The sequence below is a fragment of the Myotis daubentonii genome, chromosome X (genome assembly GCF_963259705.1).
Source record: "Myotis daubentonii chromosome X, mMyoDau2.1, whole genome shotgun sequence".
In the NCBI taxonomy this organism is placed as follows: domain Eukaryota; kingdom Metazoa; phylum Chordata; class Mammalia; order Chiroptera; family Vespertilionidae; genus Myotis; species Myotis daubentonii.
In genome coordinates this window covers 50,541,712-50,560,357 of record NC_081861.1, presented here as the reverse complement: position 1 = coordinate 50,560,357, position 18,646 = coordinate 50,541,712, and the positions used below count along the sequence as shown (strand labels likewise).

General features: G+C 37.7%; 1 protein-coding gene across 6 annotated transcripts in view; it reads right to left on the bottom strand.

Moving 5' to 3' along the window:
• Positions 1–18,646, bottom strand: part of ACSL4 (acyl-CoA synthetase long chain family member 4) — a 93,158-nt gene that overhangs the window by 11,896 nt on the left and 62,616 nt on the right. For all 6 annotated transcript variants that reach the window (XM_059679321.1, XM_059679322.1, XM_059679323.1 and 3 more), the window contains exons 7-13: positions 15,982–16,132; positions 15,707–15,830; positions 12,001–12,072; positions 7,817–7,956; positions 6,606–6,778; positions 4,636–4,710; positions 1,927–2,118 (exon numbers count right to left, since the gene is read on the bottom strand). In XM_059679321.1, the coding sequence (XP_059535304.1) occupies positions 1,927–2,118; positions 4,636–4,710; positions 6,606–6,778; positions 7,817–7,956; positions 12,001–12,072; positions 15,707–15,830; positions 15,982–16,132 (927 nt within the window). The remainder of the gene's footprint in view (positions 1–1,926; positions 2,119–4,635; positions 4,711–6,605; positions 6,779–7,816; positions 7,957–12,000; positions 12,073–15,706; positions 15,831–15,981; positions 16,133–18,646) is intronic.

Below are 18,646 nucleotides of genomic sequence, written 5' to 3'. Positions count from 1 at the left end.
TCATTGCTTAATCTTTATTTATAAAGAAACTTCTAAAATCTTATTATACACGTCAGTTAAGAAAATGCCTAGGTTTCCCTAGCCTGTTTGGCTCAGTGTATAGAGTGTTGGCCTATGGACTGGAGGGTCTTGTGTTCAATTCTAGTCAAGGGCACATGCCTGGGTTGTGGGCTCGATTCCCACTGGAGGACGTGCAGGAGGCAGCTGACCAATCATTCTCTCTCATCATTGGTGTTTCAATATCTCTATTTCTACCTTCCTCTCTGAAATCAATAAAAATATATTTTAAAAAAGAAGATGCCTAGGTAAAATAAAGAAGTACCAGCTAAAATTGCATACACTATACTGAAAGCTTTAATATCTTATAATCTTAAGCATTATAACAAAGTTAATAGAAGAAACAGGACTTTGGATCACTAGACTCGAATGGTAGCTCTGCCAGTTACTAGTTATATGATCCTGGGCATGTCAGTAGACCTTCCCAATCCTCAATGTTATCAGGGATAATGATGCCTACCTCTTATAGGCATGCAGTACAATATATGGCATACAGAACATGGTCAATATATACTAATTACCCATTGTTCCCTATGTGACATTATCTTGTTAAAATGGTAGTGCTCTAAGGATGTCTGACACAGGATGGCACAGCATGAATAAACATTAACTTGCCTTATGACCTTCATGTGTGTGTTGACTTGCTTACCCATAGCCTGGGAACCCACTCTACATGCCAAAAGAAACATTTGATTCCAGTGCAATTAAGGATCAAGAAAAATGTGGGGTGTATTGATTCTAGATTGAGCCATATTTCTTAGAAATTTCCCCAACAGACCAAACTTCTGGATAAAAAGTCAAATTTCCCTAAAAAATATTAACTATACTTATGTCAGATAAGGTTCCAGAGACAGATTTAAATGGATTACTAGAAACATGACTGACAAAATTTTATGGCTTTAAAAGGACCAGACCAGAATCCTTATCAGCTAGTCAATTTTTTATTTAACTTTTCCTGATTAAAGTGAATAGCGTCTGGCCAGTGTGACTCAGTGGTTGAGCGTCAACACATGAACCAAGAGGTCACTGATTTGATTCCTGGTCAGGGCACATACCCCGGTTGCTGGCTCAATACCTAGTAGGGGGCGTGCAGGAGGCAGCCTATCAATGTTTCTCTCTCATCAATGTTTTTCTCTCTCTCCCTCTCCCTTCCTCTCTTTCTAAAATCAATACAAAATATACTTTAAAAATAAATTAAGTGAATAGCATAAGGGTCATTTGGCATAGATTTCATGAGTCTATTTCAGTAGGCTCAAAAAAGACAATGCAAAACCGACATTCTCAAAAGAACAGATTAATGTTTAGGATTGACATTATAATTTCCGAAGGTTCAGGGCTAGCTAGAGCCATATAAATGGCGACTAGGGAAACTGGGCCCAGAATGCCTCTTGGGTGAGGAATGAATAGAATAGGGTATGTTACAATAGATGGTTAGAGAGAACCACATGCCATTGACCAAAAAAAACCCAAAAAACCAAAAAAACAAAAAAAAACAAAAACAAAAAAAACCTCTTCTAAACAACTTTTGTTTTCTTATTATCCATCTGCTATTTTCCTGCCCATCCTCCCCATCTCAAATGCTGCTGCTGCTGTTGCTACCACTTACTTGATACAGGCACTGCCCTGCTCTAGATATTTGACATATATAAACTCATTTAATTCTAATAAAAGCCATACCAGGTCAATATGCTGTGTCTGTAAAATGTCCCTATTTTACAGATGGAGAAGCACAGACATAAGTTAAATAACTTTCCCAAAGTTTAAACCAATGGAACCATCAACCCTATCAATGACTTGACCAATATTATCTTTCATATATGCTGAAGTTGCAAAACCTAAAGAAAACCACAAACAAGGAAATACACTGACCAATAATCTGCAAACATCCATCAGGATGGAATTCTCCAATATCACCAGTACAAAACCACCTTTGGCCATTCTCATCCACAGAATAATCCTCTGCCGTCTTCTCTTCGTTTTTAAAATATCCCATAGAGATATTTTGTCCACCAATTACGATTTCACCTCTGGGGTTTGGCTTGTCATGAATTGTATAACCACCTGGAAATCATTGAAGCAAATTAGTTATTGTTCTAAAACAAAATGTACTTGGCATTACTTTTTAAAATCTTTATTGTTGAAAGTACTACATATGTCTTCCTGCCCCCTCATTGACTTCTTCTAGCATTAATTCTTTTTCTTTATTTTTTCTTTATTGATTAAGGTATTACATATGTGTCCTTATCCCCCCATTGCCCCCCCCACCCCCCACTCATGCCCTCACTCCCCTGGTGTCTGTGTCCATTGTTTAGGCTTATATGCATGTATACAAGTCCTTTGGCTGATCTAACATTAATTTTTAAAGATCCTTTGAAAATATTTTCCTGCTGATCAAATTGTACATCACTTTATTGGAGAATATCAGTTTGTATTTATGCAGATTTACATGATGACAATGGGTGACTGTGATAATCATCAGCCACCACCCACCCTAAACCTTCCCATGACCATGGTATTTCACACTTAGAATATCATTAAAGTTTAGGGTTCATAGAGCTCTCTTTGTTAAGATAAAATTGTTCCCAAGAAGGGTAACACTGGAAGCTGTTGTAAGTAAATTAATAATCTGTTTATAGCAATGCATTTCAAATTTTTCCTAAGGAGATTTTAATCAAAGGGAGCAGACAGTAAGTGCCTACAAAGGCAACAACACTAAATGAGAAGGGGAGGCTATGGGAAACAGGAGATAAATTTTATTTTCTTTTTTTAAAATATATTTTTATTGATTTCAGAGAGGAAGGGAGAGGGTGAGAGAAATAGAAACATCAACGATGAGAGAGAATCATTGATTGGCTGCCTCCTGCATGCCTCCCACAACCCAGGCATGTAGCCTTGCCTGAAATCCAACCTTGGACCCTTCAGTCCACAGGCCAACGCTCTATCCACTGAGCCAAACCAGCTAGGGCGAAATTTTATTTTATTAATTTTTCCCATGACCAGTCATGACTTTAAAAATTAAAACACCAAATTAATTGACAAATAATCATTAAAATAGTTAATCAGTATTCATTACCTGTTTATTACTGAATAAGGCTTACTTTAAGGAAAATATATAAAAATCTGACTTATAAACTGACACGCTAATTAGATTTTATGTCATCAGAGGATTAAAAGCAGTATTCCCTTCAGCTGTTAGATGCTCTTTAAATAGAAAACTATTCAATATTTCAAGAAGATGAACCCCATTGTATGTAGGATCTTAATAGGCATTAAGATCATGCCTATTATATAAAGCAAAATTTCCTTCATAACAAGGAAAACTCCAAATAAATACATATCCAAAAATGGACCCACTCCCCAAAACTGACATTGCAGCACAATACCAGGAAATCAGAAAATAAAAATTAAAGGCAAAAAATCTCCTTATTGAGTTTTACTATATACTTTGTTTCTCTGATTACACTGTCTAATGAATAACCCATCTCATAAAACGATTTTGAAGCTGGTGCTCAATACACAAGGATACATACAGTGGGTTTATAGTTGTGAGTATGTGAAACAGAGTTTATTCTTGTATGATTTGTATTACAATTGTAAACCTACTTTTTGCCCACTCTATACTATCTGCATTTTCTTCAGATTTTCATTCAAAAATTGGATGGGCATTATCATGGGAGAAAGGACTTATTCCCAGGATATAAAATGCTTGGGAATGAAATTGGCTCTTCAATATAGTATTTTTTAAAAAATGGTTATTTTCTCATAAAGCCCCCAAAATAATGCACATAATAAAAAAGCCACATAGCAGAAACACTGCTAGAAACTTTAAATTTATGGCAGATAAAGCCTATTCATTTTCTTGGGTTTGAACAACCTAAGGGATGTCCTCTAAAGTAACCAATCCTTTACATTCTCAGTTTGTGGTTCCATCCCAAGCTGTATATTCTCTTTTAAAATCCTAAGCGTTTTAATTATTCTTCCTTTATCTGGCAAGGCTAGGTTGTTCATTATTTGTTAATTTCGCAGTTTAGATATATGTTTAGTATTTTTTAAACAATTTCATCATAGGAAGACACAAAGTGTTTTCCTTTTGTTGTCAACTGATTTGTAAAAACGATTACCACTAATGTCTGTAAGTGCAGGTTTCCTCTAAGTGTGCTTGCTTTTGCAGTTACGTACAAAAATTCAACTATACAAATAGTTGGATTATTGAGTCTCAACTATAAAAATGTTTGCTGGGATGAGGACCTAAGAAGCTGTGTGTGTGTGTATGCGCGCGCACGTGTGTGTGATTAGTCACTCAATCTTCTGAAAATGATACACATCTTCCCCTAACCCAGGACTGCTCCACTAAGAATTTTTCCCCTTTACCATCAACTATTCCCAAATTCAGAATCATCATGGCTAGACTTGAGAGATTTTCTTTTCCTCTTGCCAACCTACAGATGTTACTGAGAAAAACGAAAGCATAGGAAATACGCCACAACAGACTACCTAACACTTAAAAGAAATGGAAGTCATTAGGCTCACAGTGGTTTGTAGCATAATTAGAATCACTGGCACTTATAAAAGTCTTACCTTCCTGCCAGTCTTTTAGCTTAATTTCACAGCAAATAAGAGGGGCTCCAACTCTGCCAGTAGTATAGTCGGTAACTATGAGGGGAAAGCAACAAAGATATTAGTACCACAGTCCAGGCTCGCACCAATGTGGTAACAGGAATATTAGAGCTATAGCCAGATTCTGTAAGATGACAAAAGAAGAGAACATAGTGAGAGGAGTACCAACTGTGATCATTTTTCAATATGTCAACTTCATTTCAATAGTGCAATCGATTCCAATGTTGTTACATCATTTTTTAGTCTCACGACTACATTTCAGATAATTAAGTACAAAAATCTGTTAAAGGAGGAAAGCTGGCTCCACCATCATCTATGTGGATTCTGATAAGACAGATTTTGATTGGAATTTCTTTTCTACCATTCAGTGATTGGCTGTGAAATTTAGACAAGTTATTTAACCTCTCTAAGCCCTCATTTCTTCATCTATTTCAGATAGAAACATGCATAAGGATTAAACAAGATTATATGTGGGCAAAAATAAATTGTTCAATAAATGTTAGCTGCTATTATCAAAGATGATGATGATATTATTCTTTTGTAATTTGTGATTTTTACTAGCAATATCAAGTATTTATGGACAGCCTATTATATACCTAACAATATATTAAATATTGTGAGGACAACATAAGACAACCCTGCCCTCAATGAGCTTACCAACAAACTTCCTGGGAAAAACGCATGTGAAACAATTTAGAGCACATTGAAATACTAAACTACATGGTATTGATGTTGATCACAACAGTGTCTTAGAGACTGGAAAGATCTACTAGTATGTAAAATGAAATAGTTGGGGAAGACTTAATTAAAGAGTACACTAGAAGATGGCTGTGACCAGCTTTTTAAAAAAGGGTAGTCCAAGAAAAGGGAACAGAAAATACAGAGAAGTGGGACCAATAATGCATGCATGAGGAATGGTGAGAAGATTGGCTTGTCTAGAGAGAAGAGCCAGGTAGGTATACACGTGGGGGAAAATGCAAAATAATAATGGGTAGGTGTAATGGTGTCAGATTAAAGAGGTCTTGAAAGCTAGGCTCACTAGGTGTGAAGCAATGTTTGAGGTGGATGATTCTGACTGAAGTATACAGGATGAATCAGAAGTTACATATTAGAGTCAGACATAGCCATTGAAAGGCTGTTACCTAAGAGCAGTATAAAGTAATAAAAGGTTGGATGCTAAAGGTGGCATGTAGGGGAGGGAGTGATCCAGTGAATAAATGGGAAGAAATGATCAAATTTAAATATATTAAAAATAATCAGATGATTTCAAAGCTTGAATGGTTTTAAGGATGGTAACATGACTGTCACAGACAGTTTAGGATAATGGCATTTGGACATTGTAACCAATTTTGGACACAATAAATTGAAAGCAAAACTGGGATAATCCACAAAAATTACTATGTCCATTGTTTCACAACCTGGGGTGATTCTGCCCCTCAGAGGATATTTGGCAATGTTTGGAGATATTTCATTGTCACAACAGGGGGGGGTAGGTTACTACTACTATCTAGCCATTAAACATCCTATAATTAATTCATGGGAGAACCCCAAACAATAAATAATTATCTGGTTCAAAATTTCAATAGTGTCCAAGTTGAGAAAACTGATATAGGCTATTGAAAATAACAGAAGAAAAAACAAACAAGAAGTCAGGGCAGGAATACAGATTTGAGAGGGAGCAGAAAAAGTGATACTTTATTCCAAGAGTGCAGTTCTCTAAAGAAGAAAAAGAAAAGGTCATAGGACCATGACGACAGAATTCTGAGGACATATGATACTGAACTAAGAGTTTCTAAAACTCAAACTATGTAAATTTGCACTGAATCCTGATATTATTAACAAGGTACAATATAATCATGGTTTACAAAGGTAGTTCAAACAGGCTTTATAAATAGTGACTAATATAGAATTGCCACGTTAAAAATGCTTACCTTCAGTAACTGTGCCCGCACCACACGATTCTGTCAATCCATAACCCTGACCAACTGGACAACAGAAGCAGACATTCATGAATCGGTGTGTCTGAGGTGACAATGGTGCTCCACCAGACAGCATCATACGGACATTCCCTCCTAGCAGAGCCTTCACCTTTTTAAATAGTATCCTTAATAAAATGAGGGATTAATTATTGCAGTGCATGTATACCTTATTCTTGGAGACATGCTAATTAATAAGCTCTGGGAAAGATTTCTTAACTTTGGTTGAGACATCTAAATTTCAAAACCATGGTGATAATGAGAGGATAACAAAGCAACAAAGAGTGACACCTTGAAAAAATGCCATATTGCCCTAGCCAGTTTGGCTCAGAGAATAGAGCATCAGCCCATGGACTGAAGGGTCAGAGGTTCGATTTTGGTTAAGGGCATGTACCTTGGTTGCAGGCTAACAGCCTGGTCAGGGTGTATGCAAGAGGCAACCAATCAATGTGTCTCTCTCACATCAATGTTTCTCTGTCTCTCCCCTTCCCTTCCACTCTCTCTAAAAATCAATGGAAAAAATATCTTCAGCTGAGGATTAACAAAGAAAAAGAAAAAGAAATGCCGCATAGACTCTTAAAATTTTTTCAAGTGCAGTGTTGGGGAATTACTTTGATGCACAGTAAATGAAAGAAAATTATGATGTCAAAGGAAAAATATTTTAAGTTATCTTTGGAACATTTAGTCATCTAACTTATCTCCCCATGAAAAACATTTTCCCATCTCCACGCCCCAGCATTGCATTTAAAATAGTTATAGTCATATACTTATTACACTATTTTATGAAAATAATAAATCAGAAACCTTCATGCAGAATAAATCTTGAAAATCATTTTTTTAAAGTTAGAAAGGTCACTGTTTTTAAACTCAAATGTCTTGATTCAAAAGTTTATTCCAGTTTTTCTTCATAAGACCAAGCAAGTTTTATAATTATATCTCAACTATTTACTCAATTATTAAAAATTGTTAAGTTGCCAAGATCACTGTTCAGGGTCTTCTGCTTGCTGTATCAGCAATGTGACTTAAAAGTAAATTTTAAAAATTCAACCTTATTATCATGGTAGTGATGCTCAAATTAAATTAAGTTTCCATTTACTTATCTTCCAGATGTACAAACACAAAAAGATCTAAAGACTCAAAATAAAGGGTCTATAAAATGTACTTACAGATTACAAAGTGGTGCATCATATCCCTTTTTTATCTGTTCCAATTTGTAATCATACCCTATCTTGAACAGGGTTTTCTGAATATAATTCATCTCTTGGACTTTGCTCATAACATTCTTATAAATTCGATCCATGATTTCCTATAAGGTAAACAAAATATTCAATAATCTGAAAAAAATTACACGAACACTGAGATGGTCTTTAGTTGAAGATACCTTATTTATAATATCTTATGTAAATATCTTTAGTATGATAAATATATTTACTTTATTACTTAAATTCATCTCTCACATAAAGGTAATTTTTCTAAATTCTGCTCTTTCAAATATATTCACTTATTTTCAAATAGTGCCCAAACACCGAACTATGTTGACTGTAATCCTAATGTTTTTTTTCTTTTTTACTACTACATTGCAAATCTTACAGTATGTCATAGAGCTTTACAGTTTCTTAAAATTATGTCCCTGTAATTTAGGCAATACTACTCCATTTTAATAGAAGCTCAGACAACAAAAAGGAACAGGATTCATGTTCACAGTGCCTTGGAAAAATAAAAATAGTACTAGGTTTTGGATAATATAACTCCCACGCTAATATATACAAAATAAAAAACAAAACAAACAAAAAAAGCCCAGACTATTACTAAATGATGTTTTCTTGAAATTACTTAGCACAAATTAACAGCATTATTATATAAAGCACACCTATTTATAAATACCTAGTTTTAAATAGTGAAAGTAGCAATTAGTGTAAATTCAGTTATGCAAAGATAAAAAGCTGTTCACAAATGAGGATAGCAGAACCATCCCTTGTTATTACTCTGAGTGAAATAAGACAAAGACAAATACTGCATAATCTCACTTGCATGTGGAATCTAACAAAGCAAAACATATAGCAACAGAGAATAGATTGGTGGTTGCCAGGAGCTGGGGGTTGGTGTAAATAGGGAGATGTTGATAAAAGGGTGCAAATTTCCAGTTAGGAGATGAGTAAATTCTGGGAATCTAATGTATAGCATTCTGACTATAGTTAACAAGACTGTATTGTATACTTGACAGTTGCCTGAGGGTAAATCTTAATTGTTCTCACAACACACACACACACACACACACAAATGGTTAACTGTGTGAGGTGATGAATGTGTTAACTAAGCTTATTGTGGTAATCACTTCAAAATATATACATATATCAAATCATCATATTGTGCATGTTAAACTCACATCCCATATAATATAAGCCTAATATGCTAAGTGTCCAGTAGACTGGTCGGCCGTTCAACCAATCAAAGCGTAATATGCTAATGATATGCTAAGGCCGCTCAACTACTCGTTATGACATGCACTGACCACCAGGGGGCAGAGCTCCAACCCGTAGGTTAGCTTGCTGCTGGGGTCCAGCTGATCAGAACTGAGCGAGACAGGCTGGACATGCCCTGGAGCCCTCCCACGGTCCCTCCCCGGCTGGCCAACCTCCCATGTCCCTCCCCGGCCCTGATGGTGCACCAGTGGGGTCCCTTGTCCTGGCCTGCACCTTCTCGCAATTCGGGACCCCTTAGGGGATGTTGCAGAGCCTGTTTTGGCCTGATTCCACAGGCCAGGCCGAGGAACTCCACTGGTACACGAATTCGTAATATTCGAATGCCTCTAGTAATATTATATGTTGATTATATCTCAGTAAAACTGGGGGGTGGAGAGGCTCCTGTGGCATTCAAACATGATACAATGTTATTTTCTCCACTTCCACAAAAGGAATCACTATTGTCTAACTAAAATATTTGTCTAGATCTGTGATTGAGAAATCCCAAAAGTTCTCTGAAAGGGCTGTATCATCCTATAAAAGTGTCTGGGATGGCCTAGCTGGGTGGCTTAGTTAGTTGGAGAGTCGTCCAGTACAACAAAAGGTTGTGTGTTCAGTCTCTGGTTGAGGGATGTATGGGAGGCAACAGATTGATGTTTCTTTCTCTCTTCTCTTCTCCCTCCTCTCTCTCTCCCTCTCTCTCTCTCTCCTCCCTCCCTTCCTCTCTGTCTAAAAATCATTTTTTTTTAAAAAAAACAACACATATCCTTGCATGAGGGTTTTAAAAAAGTGTATGGGATGCTGAGGTTAAAATGCCATGTAGGAGGAGACAGATGTGCGAGAACCAGTTGTACTGCTGCTTTCAATACTAGATATCAATCACAGGCACAGAAAGACCTCAGTGAGTAAGGAACACACACAACTACAACAAATTGCCAGGACTTATTATTAGTACATTAAGTCACCTTTTTACCTCAACCTAATTAGATGATGTTCAATTGAGTCACTGCTTATAAGAAGTAGTGACTTCCTCTGAATCCTCACAATGTGAATATTACAACATGAAGTGGATCTTTTAGGTTGACTAAAAGAACAAACAGAAAATAAAACCTTTACAAAAAAACAATTCTCAATAAAAATATTTTTAAAAGCTTATTTATAGATGAGTGTGAGGAGCTAAGGGAACCAACAAGGTTGGGGGAAGCATCAATGGACTAGCAACAGTTATTATGCCTAGGCCTGAAGAAGTGTAAGGAGATAAATATTACTGAAACCTGAAGGAGGACTGCATCCAGGGGAAAGACCTGGTTATAGCCAATGGGAAAGAGGCTGGCCAACGCATGCCTTAGGACTCCCAAAATTGCAGCCCAGCAGGGAAGTAGCAAAGATAGTAAGGATGCATATCCCTCTCTCACACTTCCTACCCTCTGATCTCTCATGAGTGCCAAAAACTGGCTGAACCCAAAAAGAAATCAGAAGGCAGGCAAGCCCTGGTAATTCATTCACAGAAGTTAGCCTCCCAAGACACAAAGTAAAGAAGAATGGACAATGAACAAATTGGAAAATACACAGAGTATCAGCTAACTCTTGTTTATTCTTCAAGCTTAAATTCAGATATCACTTCCTAGATTTCCCAGCCCTTCCCACTCCCTTACTATGTTCTCTGATATGGTTTACTAGGGACTCCTATACTTTGGATAATAAAGCTAACTTACTATTTCCCAAAACAAAAGAACAAAAATAATCCTGAATGGACATCCATAGTGGTTAAGAAGACTCTGGTATTAGACTGGTATAGTTCAAACTTCAACTCAACCACTATGGGATATGTAACCTTAGGCAAGTATTTTTCTTTATAAAATGTGGATGGCAAGACCTATGTAGCAGGGCCTTAGGGGGAATTAAGTGAGATAATCTATGTAAATAAAGCACTTAGCACAGTGCCTTGAACATAGTAAGTACTACCCTACCTATTATCAGGAACATTTTAGTTTGTATTCTACAAACTAAATTCTACAGCACCTCTAAAAAGAAAGGCAAACGCTACTCTGACTTATTCTAATTCTTTAGTTATTTGGTAAATTCATAATTAGAAGCTAAAAAAAACCCAAAGTATTTTCCATCTCTAATTCTTAGAAAAACTTCATTATCTAATCTTAGATTTTCCATGTAAAGGCAATTCTGTGAAAGATATTAGGATAAGATTTAAAGTCTGATCATAATACAAGCAGTAGTGATACCCATCCCCACTGGAGTTTCTAAAGCCTAAAAGTAGTAGAATATGTTTGATTATACCAGCATTGCATTAAATATTTCAGAATTTGTCATTATAAGGCTATAAAATATAACATCTTATTTATATAAAAGGAGGTATTTCACATAAGGATTTTGAATGAGAACTAAACCTTTTTCTTTGAGAGCTCTCAAATGACAGCTTTCTAGGTCATCATAGGGTCAGGAGGCTTGGATTCTAGACTCAGCTCTGTCACTAAATAGTTCTGTCACTAACCAGCTCCGTAACCTTGGATACGCTGACTTTGTTCTCTGGGATGGCCTAGTTTTCTCCATTTTTTTTAATTAAGTGATTAAACAAAATGATCTTTAGAACATATTCTACCTTTAAAGTATTATGCCAATCCTCAGTCTAGATAATTTGACTTTGGTCATTTTCAGCACCTAATTTTCAAGTATTAGCAAACACTACCAGCTATACATTTCAGAAGTTTGCCAATTCATCTTTCCCAACACTTAGCTAAGGTCTTAAGGAACATATTTGCCATAATATATACAAGAAAAATTATCTCAAAATGCACACAAATACCTAAGAACGTTACTTTTTAAAAAATCCAAGTTGCAAGCAACAAATGCCATTTATAATCTGAACTTACCGGAACAGCTGCCATGAGAGTTGGCTTCAGTACAGTACAGTCTCCTTTACTTCCTTTTTTAATTTTGCTGGACTATATTAAAGAATAAGTAAACAGGATTAGGGCAACTAAACTTAGTAAAAAATGTTATAATTCAAGTGTTAGCAATAACAAAGGCAGAAATTTATACATGGAATATGATCTTCTACTGCTCTGTGAGTTATTGGTTAGAACTGTCATAACCTATAAGTCTGAAGTAGAAGTGCTTTAGTGCTTTATCCCATAGATTATTTCTTCTAGCACATGTCAGCCTTCCTTAGAGGAGAAACTATGATGCAAAAGAAAGGAGAATGGGATATTTTGGTAAATCAAGCATACTTATTAATAACATTACCATCAAACACAGCGCTGACCAGCCATTTTTCAATAAAACAAAACCCCTCACCTGAGGTAGATCAAACACTAAAACAAAGTTGAAGATAATTTTAACTTTCTTTTATTAGATAAAAGGCAAAGCCACCATCTCAGTCACCACTATGAACATAAATTGATACACAGAAATACTAACTTGGTAACATTGTGGTTGATAGAATACTGAAGACACTGCCAGTGACTATGTGGGGATATGCACATATATTTGTAAATGCGTGTAAATTTTTTCCAAACATTTCTTTTCTTACTTATATACATAAGTACTATCGGGGATTTCAAATGTCAGAGCAGTAGGTAGAAAAACTGATAATTATCCACTGAAAGAGGTAGATAAAAATAAGAATCTGCTATAATGCTGTTGGTCTGTAAGTTTAGCTGTGTCACATGTTAGCCATGGCCAACACAGGTTAGAAGAAAACCGGCTCTTAAGGGGTCCTAGGTACTACCAGCTCTGCCACAGAGAACGTTCTTCTGGTAGCCCTAACCAGTTTGGCTCAGTGGATAGAGCATCGGCCTGAGGACTCAAGGGTCCCAGGTTTGATTCCGGTCAAGGGCATGCACCTTGGTTGCGGGCACATACCCAGTAGGGAGTGTGCAGGAGGAAGCTGATCGATGTTTCTCTTTCATCGATGTTTCTAACTCTCTATCCCTCTCCCTTTCTCTCTGTAAAAAATCAATAAAATATTTTTTTTAAAAAAAGAAAGTTCTGCTGGTAGAATTTGATAGCTTTTATCCTACTTTTCTTTATGACAAATAGAGGAAATAAAATAACTTCCTGGGTTTCACGTTTGTGCAAGTGTGTGCACATGTGCAAGTGGAAACATACACGTGCATATCCATACCATACACAGAAGGCTGCTGTGTGGAGAGAAAGATGGGTTTTTATGTCCTTAAAGTCCAAGCTGATATCCATGTGCTGCTGACCAGTTTTTGCTATAGAGAGTGGTTCCAGGATAGCAGTGGCCACAAGGAGTCCTTCCTGGCTTTCTTTATTATTCTTAGTAATATTCCATTTCTTGTCTTTATTATGATCACACTAACCCTAGTTTTGACAATATTGCTATCATCTGCTGGCTTCCAATACGGTTTCTCTGGTCTTCCACCTTTTTCTGATTTCTTATGTAATGGATACTCTTGGGTTTTTGATTCCTAGTCAGATTGAAGCTCTTTATAATAAACTTTATTTAAAAAGTAGGTAGGCCCTGGACGGTGCTCAGTGGTTAGAGAGTCAGCCCATGGACCAAAGGGTCACAGGCTCTATTCCTGGCCAAGGGTCCGTACCTTGGTTGCAGATTCTATCCCCAGCCTTGGTCAGGGCTTGTGCAGGAGGCAACCAATCAGTGTGTCTCTCTCACATCGATGTTTCAATGTTTCTCTCCCCGACCCCCCACCCCACCTGAGGAAAAAATATCCTCAGGTGAGGATTTAAAAAAATGTAGGTATGAATGCCCCTGACAGTATTATAACAGGATTCTAATGTACTACTTGGCCTGAGAGACAGTTAGAATGAAGTCAGGCCAGCAACAGACTCCAACTGCCCCCAATCCCTACACTGAGGCTATTGTTTTCAGAAAGTCAGTGAAAGCATGGGCTTTGTGTACTTCTCTGCTGGGGTGAAAGTCACACTCAAAGCTTATTGAAACTCCATAAGCTGTTTTGAAAATATCTCTGAACATAAGAAAAACTCACTACAATGCATCAAATGTAATCAGCACAACTTTTTCTTTCAATTTTTAAAATAATTTAAGCCCCAGTTTCATTCATAGATCTATTATGACTTCACTAGATCAAGTTCTGTTTAGCAATTTACTTGGTAGTTTACTTATTTTATGCATCACTATGCTAGCGGATTTTAAACGTAAATTTTTAGCTGAGTGGCTTAGTGAAATACAGCATGTTCTCCATCTTACAAAGAGGTTTGTGGTCCTTAAAGTACAAAATAGGTAATTATTTGGAACATAGAACATTTTCTCATGGTTAAGCCACTTAAAAGACAGATGGATTATCCTTGGAGGTAGAGTAGTGGTAATGACTATTAGGGGACACAAGGGACATTCTGGGGTTCTTTTTTCCCCATTGATCTAGGTGCTGATCATCACAGAAGTCTACATATATATGCATATATTAAATTTAATCAAGCAGTACTCTTAAGGTTTGTGTACTTTAAGTTTACATCCAAAAACAACTCCCCAAAGATGATTGTAATCTCAAAAAAATAACAAAAATATATATATTCAACTTTTTTTGTCTTAATATTATAAAACCTACCTAACCTCCACCTAAAATGGTATGTCTACCAAAAAAAGTATTACAATTTCTAACTGTGAACACCAAGGGGACATCTTCCCACTAAATGCATGTTCCATCAAGACTCCCAAATAAAAGGCAGCATTTCCAGGGGTTCTGAAAAATGATAACTGGGCCTTCAGTGATGGAGCCTCCAATGATGGGAGAGAACCAAATCATTCCTACCTATAGACAGTTTATCTTTCAGCATTTTGAGCTCCAAAACTCCCTTAGAAGCTCTTCTCCCCACCCCACAGTGTCTGGCTAAAGCTTTTCTACAGCCAAGGAAGAAATTAATCAGAGCTCCAGACAGTAGGTATTAGATCTGTGAATTCAAATGGGCTTACAAACATGAATTAGCCCCATCCATTGTTTGACTTCCTGCTATGAACAACAGAGAGAAGGGAGAAGACTGACTCAGGGTAGAAATATGGGGGCTGCTTTGATATGCTGCAATGCTATCCAATAGAACTTTCCACAATGATGACTTGCTCACTATCTGTGCTATCCTTATGGAAGCCACAGAAAGCTTGAACTGTGGCTAGAAAAATTAAAAAACTGAATTTTTCTGATTTAATTTTAATTAATCTGTATTTCGATATGTAGCTAATGGCTACTGTATGGGACAACATAACTCTAGTGAAAATGCAGTGCAAAATAGGGCCAAAATCCTACCACCAAATCTTTCCAAAAACCCTCTAGCGTTCATGAGTAGTATGTCAGAAAAGGCTGTGTTTATATTCTCTATCCTAGCTCTCTGAAATAAAAATCTAATAGAGAAAAGTAAGATAAAAGAAATTATTAGTTTCCAAATAATTTAAAAATATGTAGGTAAAACAATATAAAAAACAAGTTTATTTACTACAGCTACTCATTGCTCATGGGAGCTGTTTTTAAAGTCAATGAATAAGTTTTAGCTGAACTAAACTATCTCATGCTTTCGTAATATGTTCTCAGCCAAACAATGAAACTTGATATGATCGTGCCAATATACTTAAAAACTTGTCACCTGGTCAGAGAGTGTAAGTGGAGAAGAATATCCAATCCTACAGCCATATGTAAAGCAAGATATCTCTGCTGTCAATTCTAGGACATGAGCCAAAGGCAGGTAGCCAATATATGTGTCCTTTGGTCTAAAACAAAATAAGAGAAACATTTTAGCTTATTTTAAAAAGGCATTGTAAATCAGAAATGTCAACCTTATCATTTTAATATGGATTAAGTTCAGAGAATGCCAACATGAACTCTGATATCTAAGAAGAAAGTTGAATGATTCTCTCTTACCCCAGGCCAGGAATTCTCTCACACTGGCCTGCCATTCCAGCTATTAAATTGCTATGATGCATCATCACTCCCTTAGGTCGGCCAGTAGAACCACTGGTATACATGACGATAGCCATGTCCGAAGGAGTTGGTCTATTTGGAGGAACGCACGCTAAATGAATGAAAAAGCAACACATTAATGACTGAAACATACACAAACACCCAAAATACCACCACTACAATCAAGGTAATAGACATACACATCACCTCCCTGAGTTTTCTTGGGTTCTGTTTTTGTTGTTGTTAACTTACATTTAAGGTGACTTCAACTCTAATATTCTAACATGCTGTTTTAAACAGCACATTGGGGTTTCAACTTTAAGAGACTGTATCATATTAACTGTGTAACCTCTTTGCTATCCCAGAGTACAACAAAATGTTCAAGAAGACAAAGATATATTATCAGAATTAAATAAAAGTTTAAAAAATTATTGCATTTTTAAAAATTAGTTTAAACAAAAACAGATCCAGAGATAGAGAAGCATCGATCAGACCGTCAAACCTTAGAGGGAAGGTAGGGGAAGGTCGGGGTACAGGGGAGAGATCAACCAAAGGACTTGTATGCATGCATATAAGCTTAAGCAATGGACACAGACAACAGGGGGGTGAGTGGGGAGTTTGGGGGGATTATGAGGGGAGGGTAAAGACACATATGTAATATCTTAATCAATCAATCAATCAATCAATAATTTATATTCTGTATTAGAGTCCCAGTTCATGAAATTCATGCACGGGGGTGGTGTCCTTCAGCCCAGCCTACACCCTCTCCAATCTGGGATCCCTCTCACAATCCAGGACCTCTGTCTCCTAACCGCTTACCTGTGTGCCTGCCCTAACCACTCTGCCTGCCTGATCCCCCTAACTGCCCTGCCTGCTGGCCTGATCCCCCTAACTGCCCACCCCTGCCAGCCTGGTCACCCCTAACTGCCCTCCCCTGCTGGCCTGGTCGCCCCTATTAATTTTTTTTTTAATCTTATCCCCTTCACACACAATTGTATTTGAATTCCTTATTGGCTTCTCCCTCTCACACAATTTTTCTCTCTCCTTTATGTAACACTTTTTCCTACTGACTCAACATTGATAAACTTTCCTTTCCTCCTTATTTCCTACTTCTTTCCTCCTTATTTCCATCATCCTTCTTCCCATCTTTCTCCTACCATTCCTCCCTCCCCACATTCCTTCTTTCCTTTATCTTTACCCCTGCCCTCCCTCCCCTTTTCCTTCCTTCCCACCTTAATTTTTTTCTTCACTTCCTCCCTCAGACCTGCTTTGTTCCCTCCCCCATTTCTTCCTTCTTCCCATTCTCCTTTTAAGGTCTATGAGCTCCCCTTTAAAACTTTTCTTCCCTCCCTCTTTCTCTCTCATCCACATTCTTCTCTAGTTACTTCCACTGTTTTAATATCTATCTATCTACCTGCCTAATTATTCACTATCATTTATCTTTTTTCTTTTCTGCCTCCTACTTTTAAAATCTGTCCCCAGTACACAATTATACTTGATTTTCATTATAGCTCCTACAGTTCACTCACACATCCTCTTTCCTTCTTTAACTCTGCTCTCTACTGACTCCTTTATAAAGTTCTTCCCTCCCTCCTTCCCTTCCTAAAGCTTCTGTTCGGGTGGCGGGAGGGCATTGACCTCCAGCCCAGGGGCTCAGCCCCAGCCAGGTGTTCACCAACCCCTCTTCCCTGACCTCCCTGCTGTCGTCCTGCTCCCAATCCCTGCCCCGGACACCTGGCCTAGTGAGGGTGGCCGAGGCCCATGTGGCCCAGGCGCTGCTGCTATCGCCGCAAAGCAGGAGTGCCTCCACCCAGAAGTCTCAGACCATCCACCACTCTGTCCCAGACCTGTGGGTGCCTCCCCGCCAACGGCCCACACTGGGGGCCACCGCCCTCCTCCCGTGTCTGGGCGGGGCTCCTGCCCAACCCCTCGCTGGGCGCACATGCTCGCCTTCCCCCCCACCCCCCAGGTCACCAACCCCTCCCACATGCAGCCCCGCGTTTCCTTCCCTTTTCCATTCCTGTGCCTTTTTCTTGTTCCCTTCTGTATTTGTTTCTCCTCTTGGCCTGTCTGCATGCAGGCCTGCCTTCCTCTCCCTCTCCTTTCGTAACCTCTCCTATTATATATTATCCTACCCCGGGCCTTGCAGCTGCCTGAGCAGAGGGCAGGGATGCAGCCTGCTGATCCGGTCATGACATGATGCTGTAATAGATAGTTTGCATATTTCTCTATTATCAGTATAGATGACACTATACATGTCATTATACATTTGACAAAAACCCATAGAATGCATAACATCAAGAATGATCCCTAAGGTAAAATATGGACTTTGGGTGACTATGCTGTGTCACTATAGGCTCACCAATTGTAACAAATGTACCACTCTATTTGGAAAAGTTGACAGTGGGGGAGGCAGTTTGTTTGTAGAGGCAGGGGCTTTATGGTATGTGAACTCTCTGTATGTTCCTGTCAATTTTGCTCTGAATCTATAACTGCTCTACAAAATAAACTTTTTAAAAAGAATTAGTTTATGAAACTGAATTATATTTTATGCCCAAGTTAAACAATGTGATTTTACCACTGAAATAACCAAAGATAAAGTTATACATAAATTGACTAATGCTAA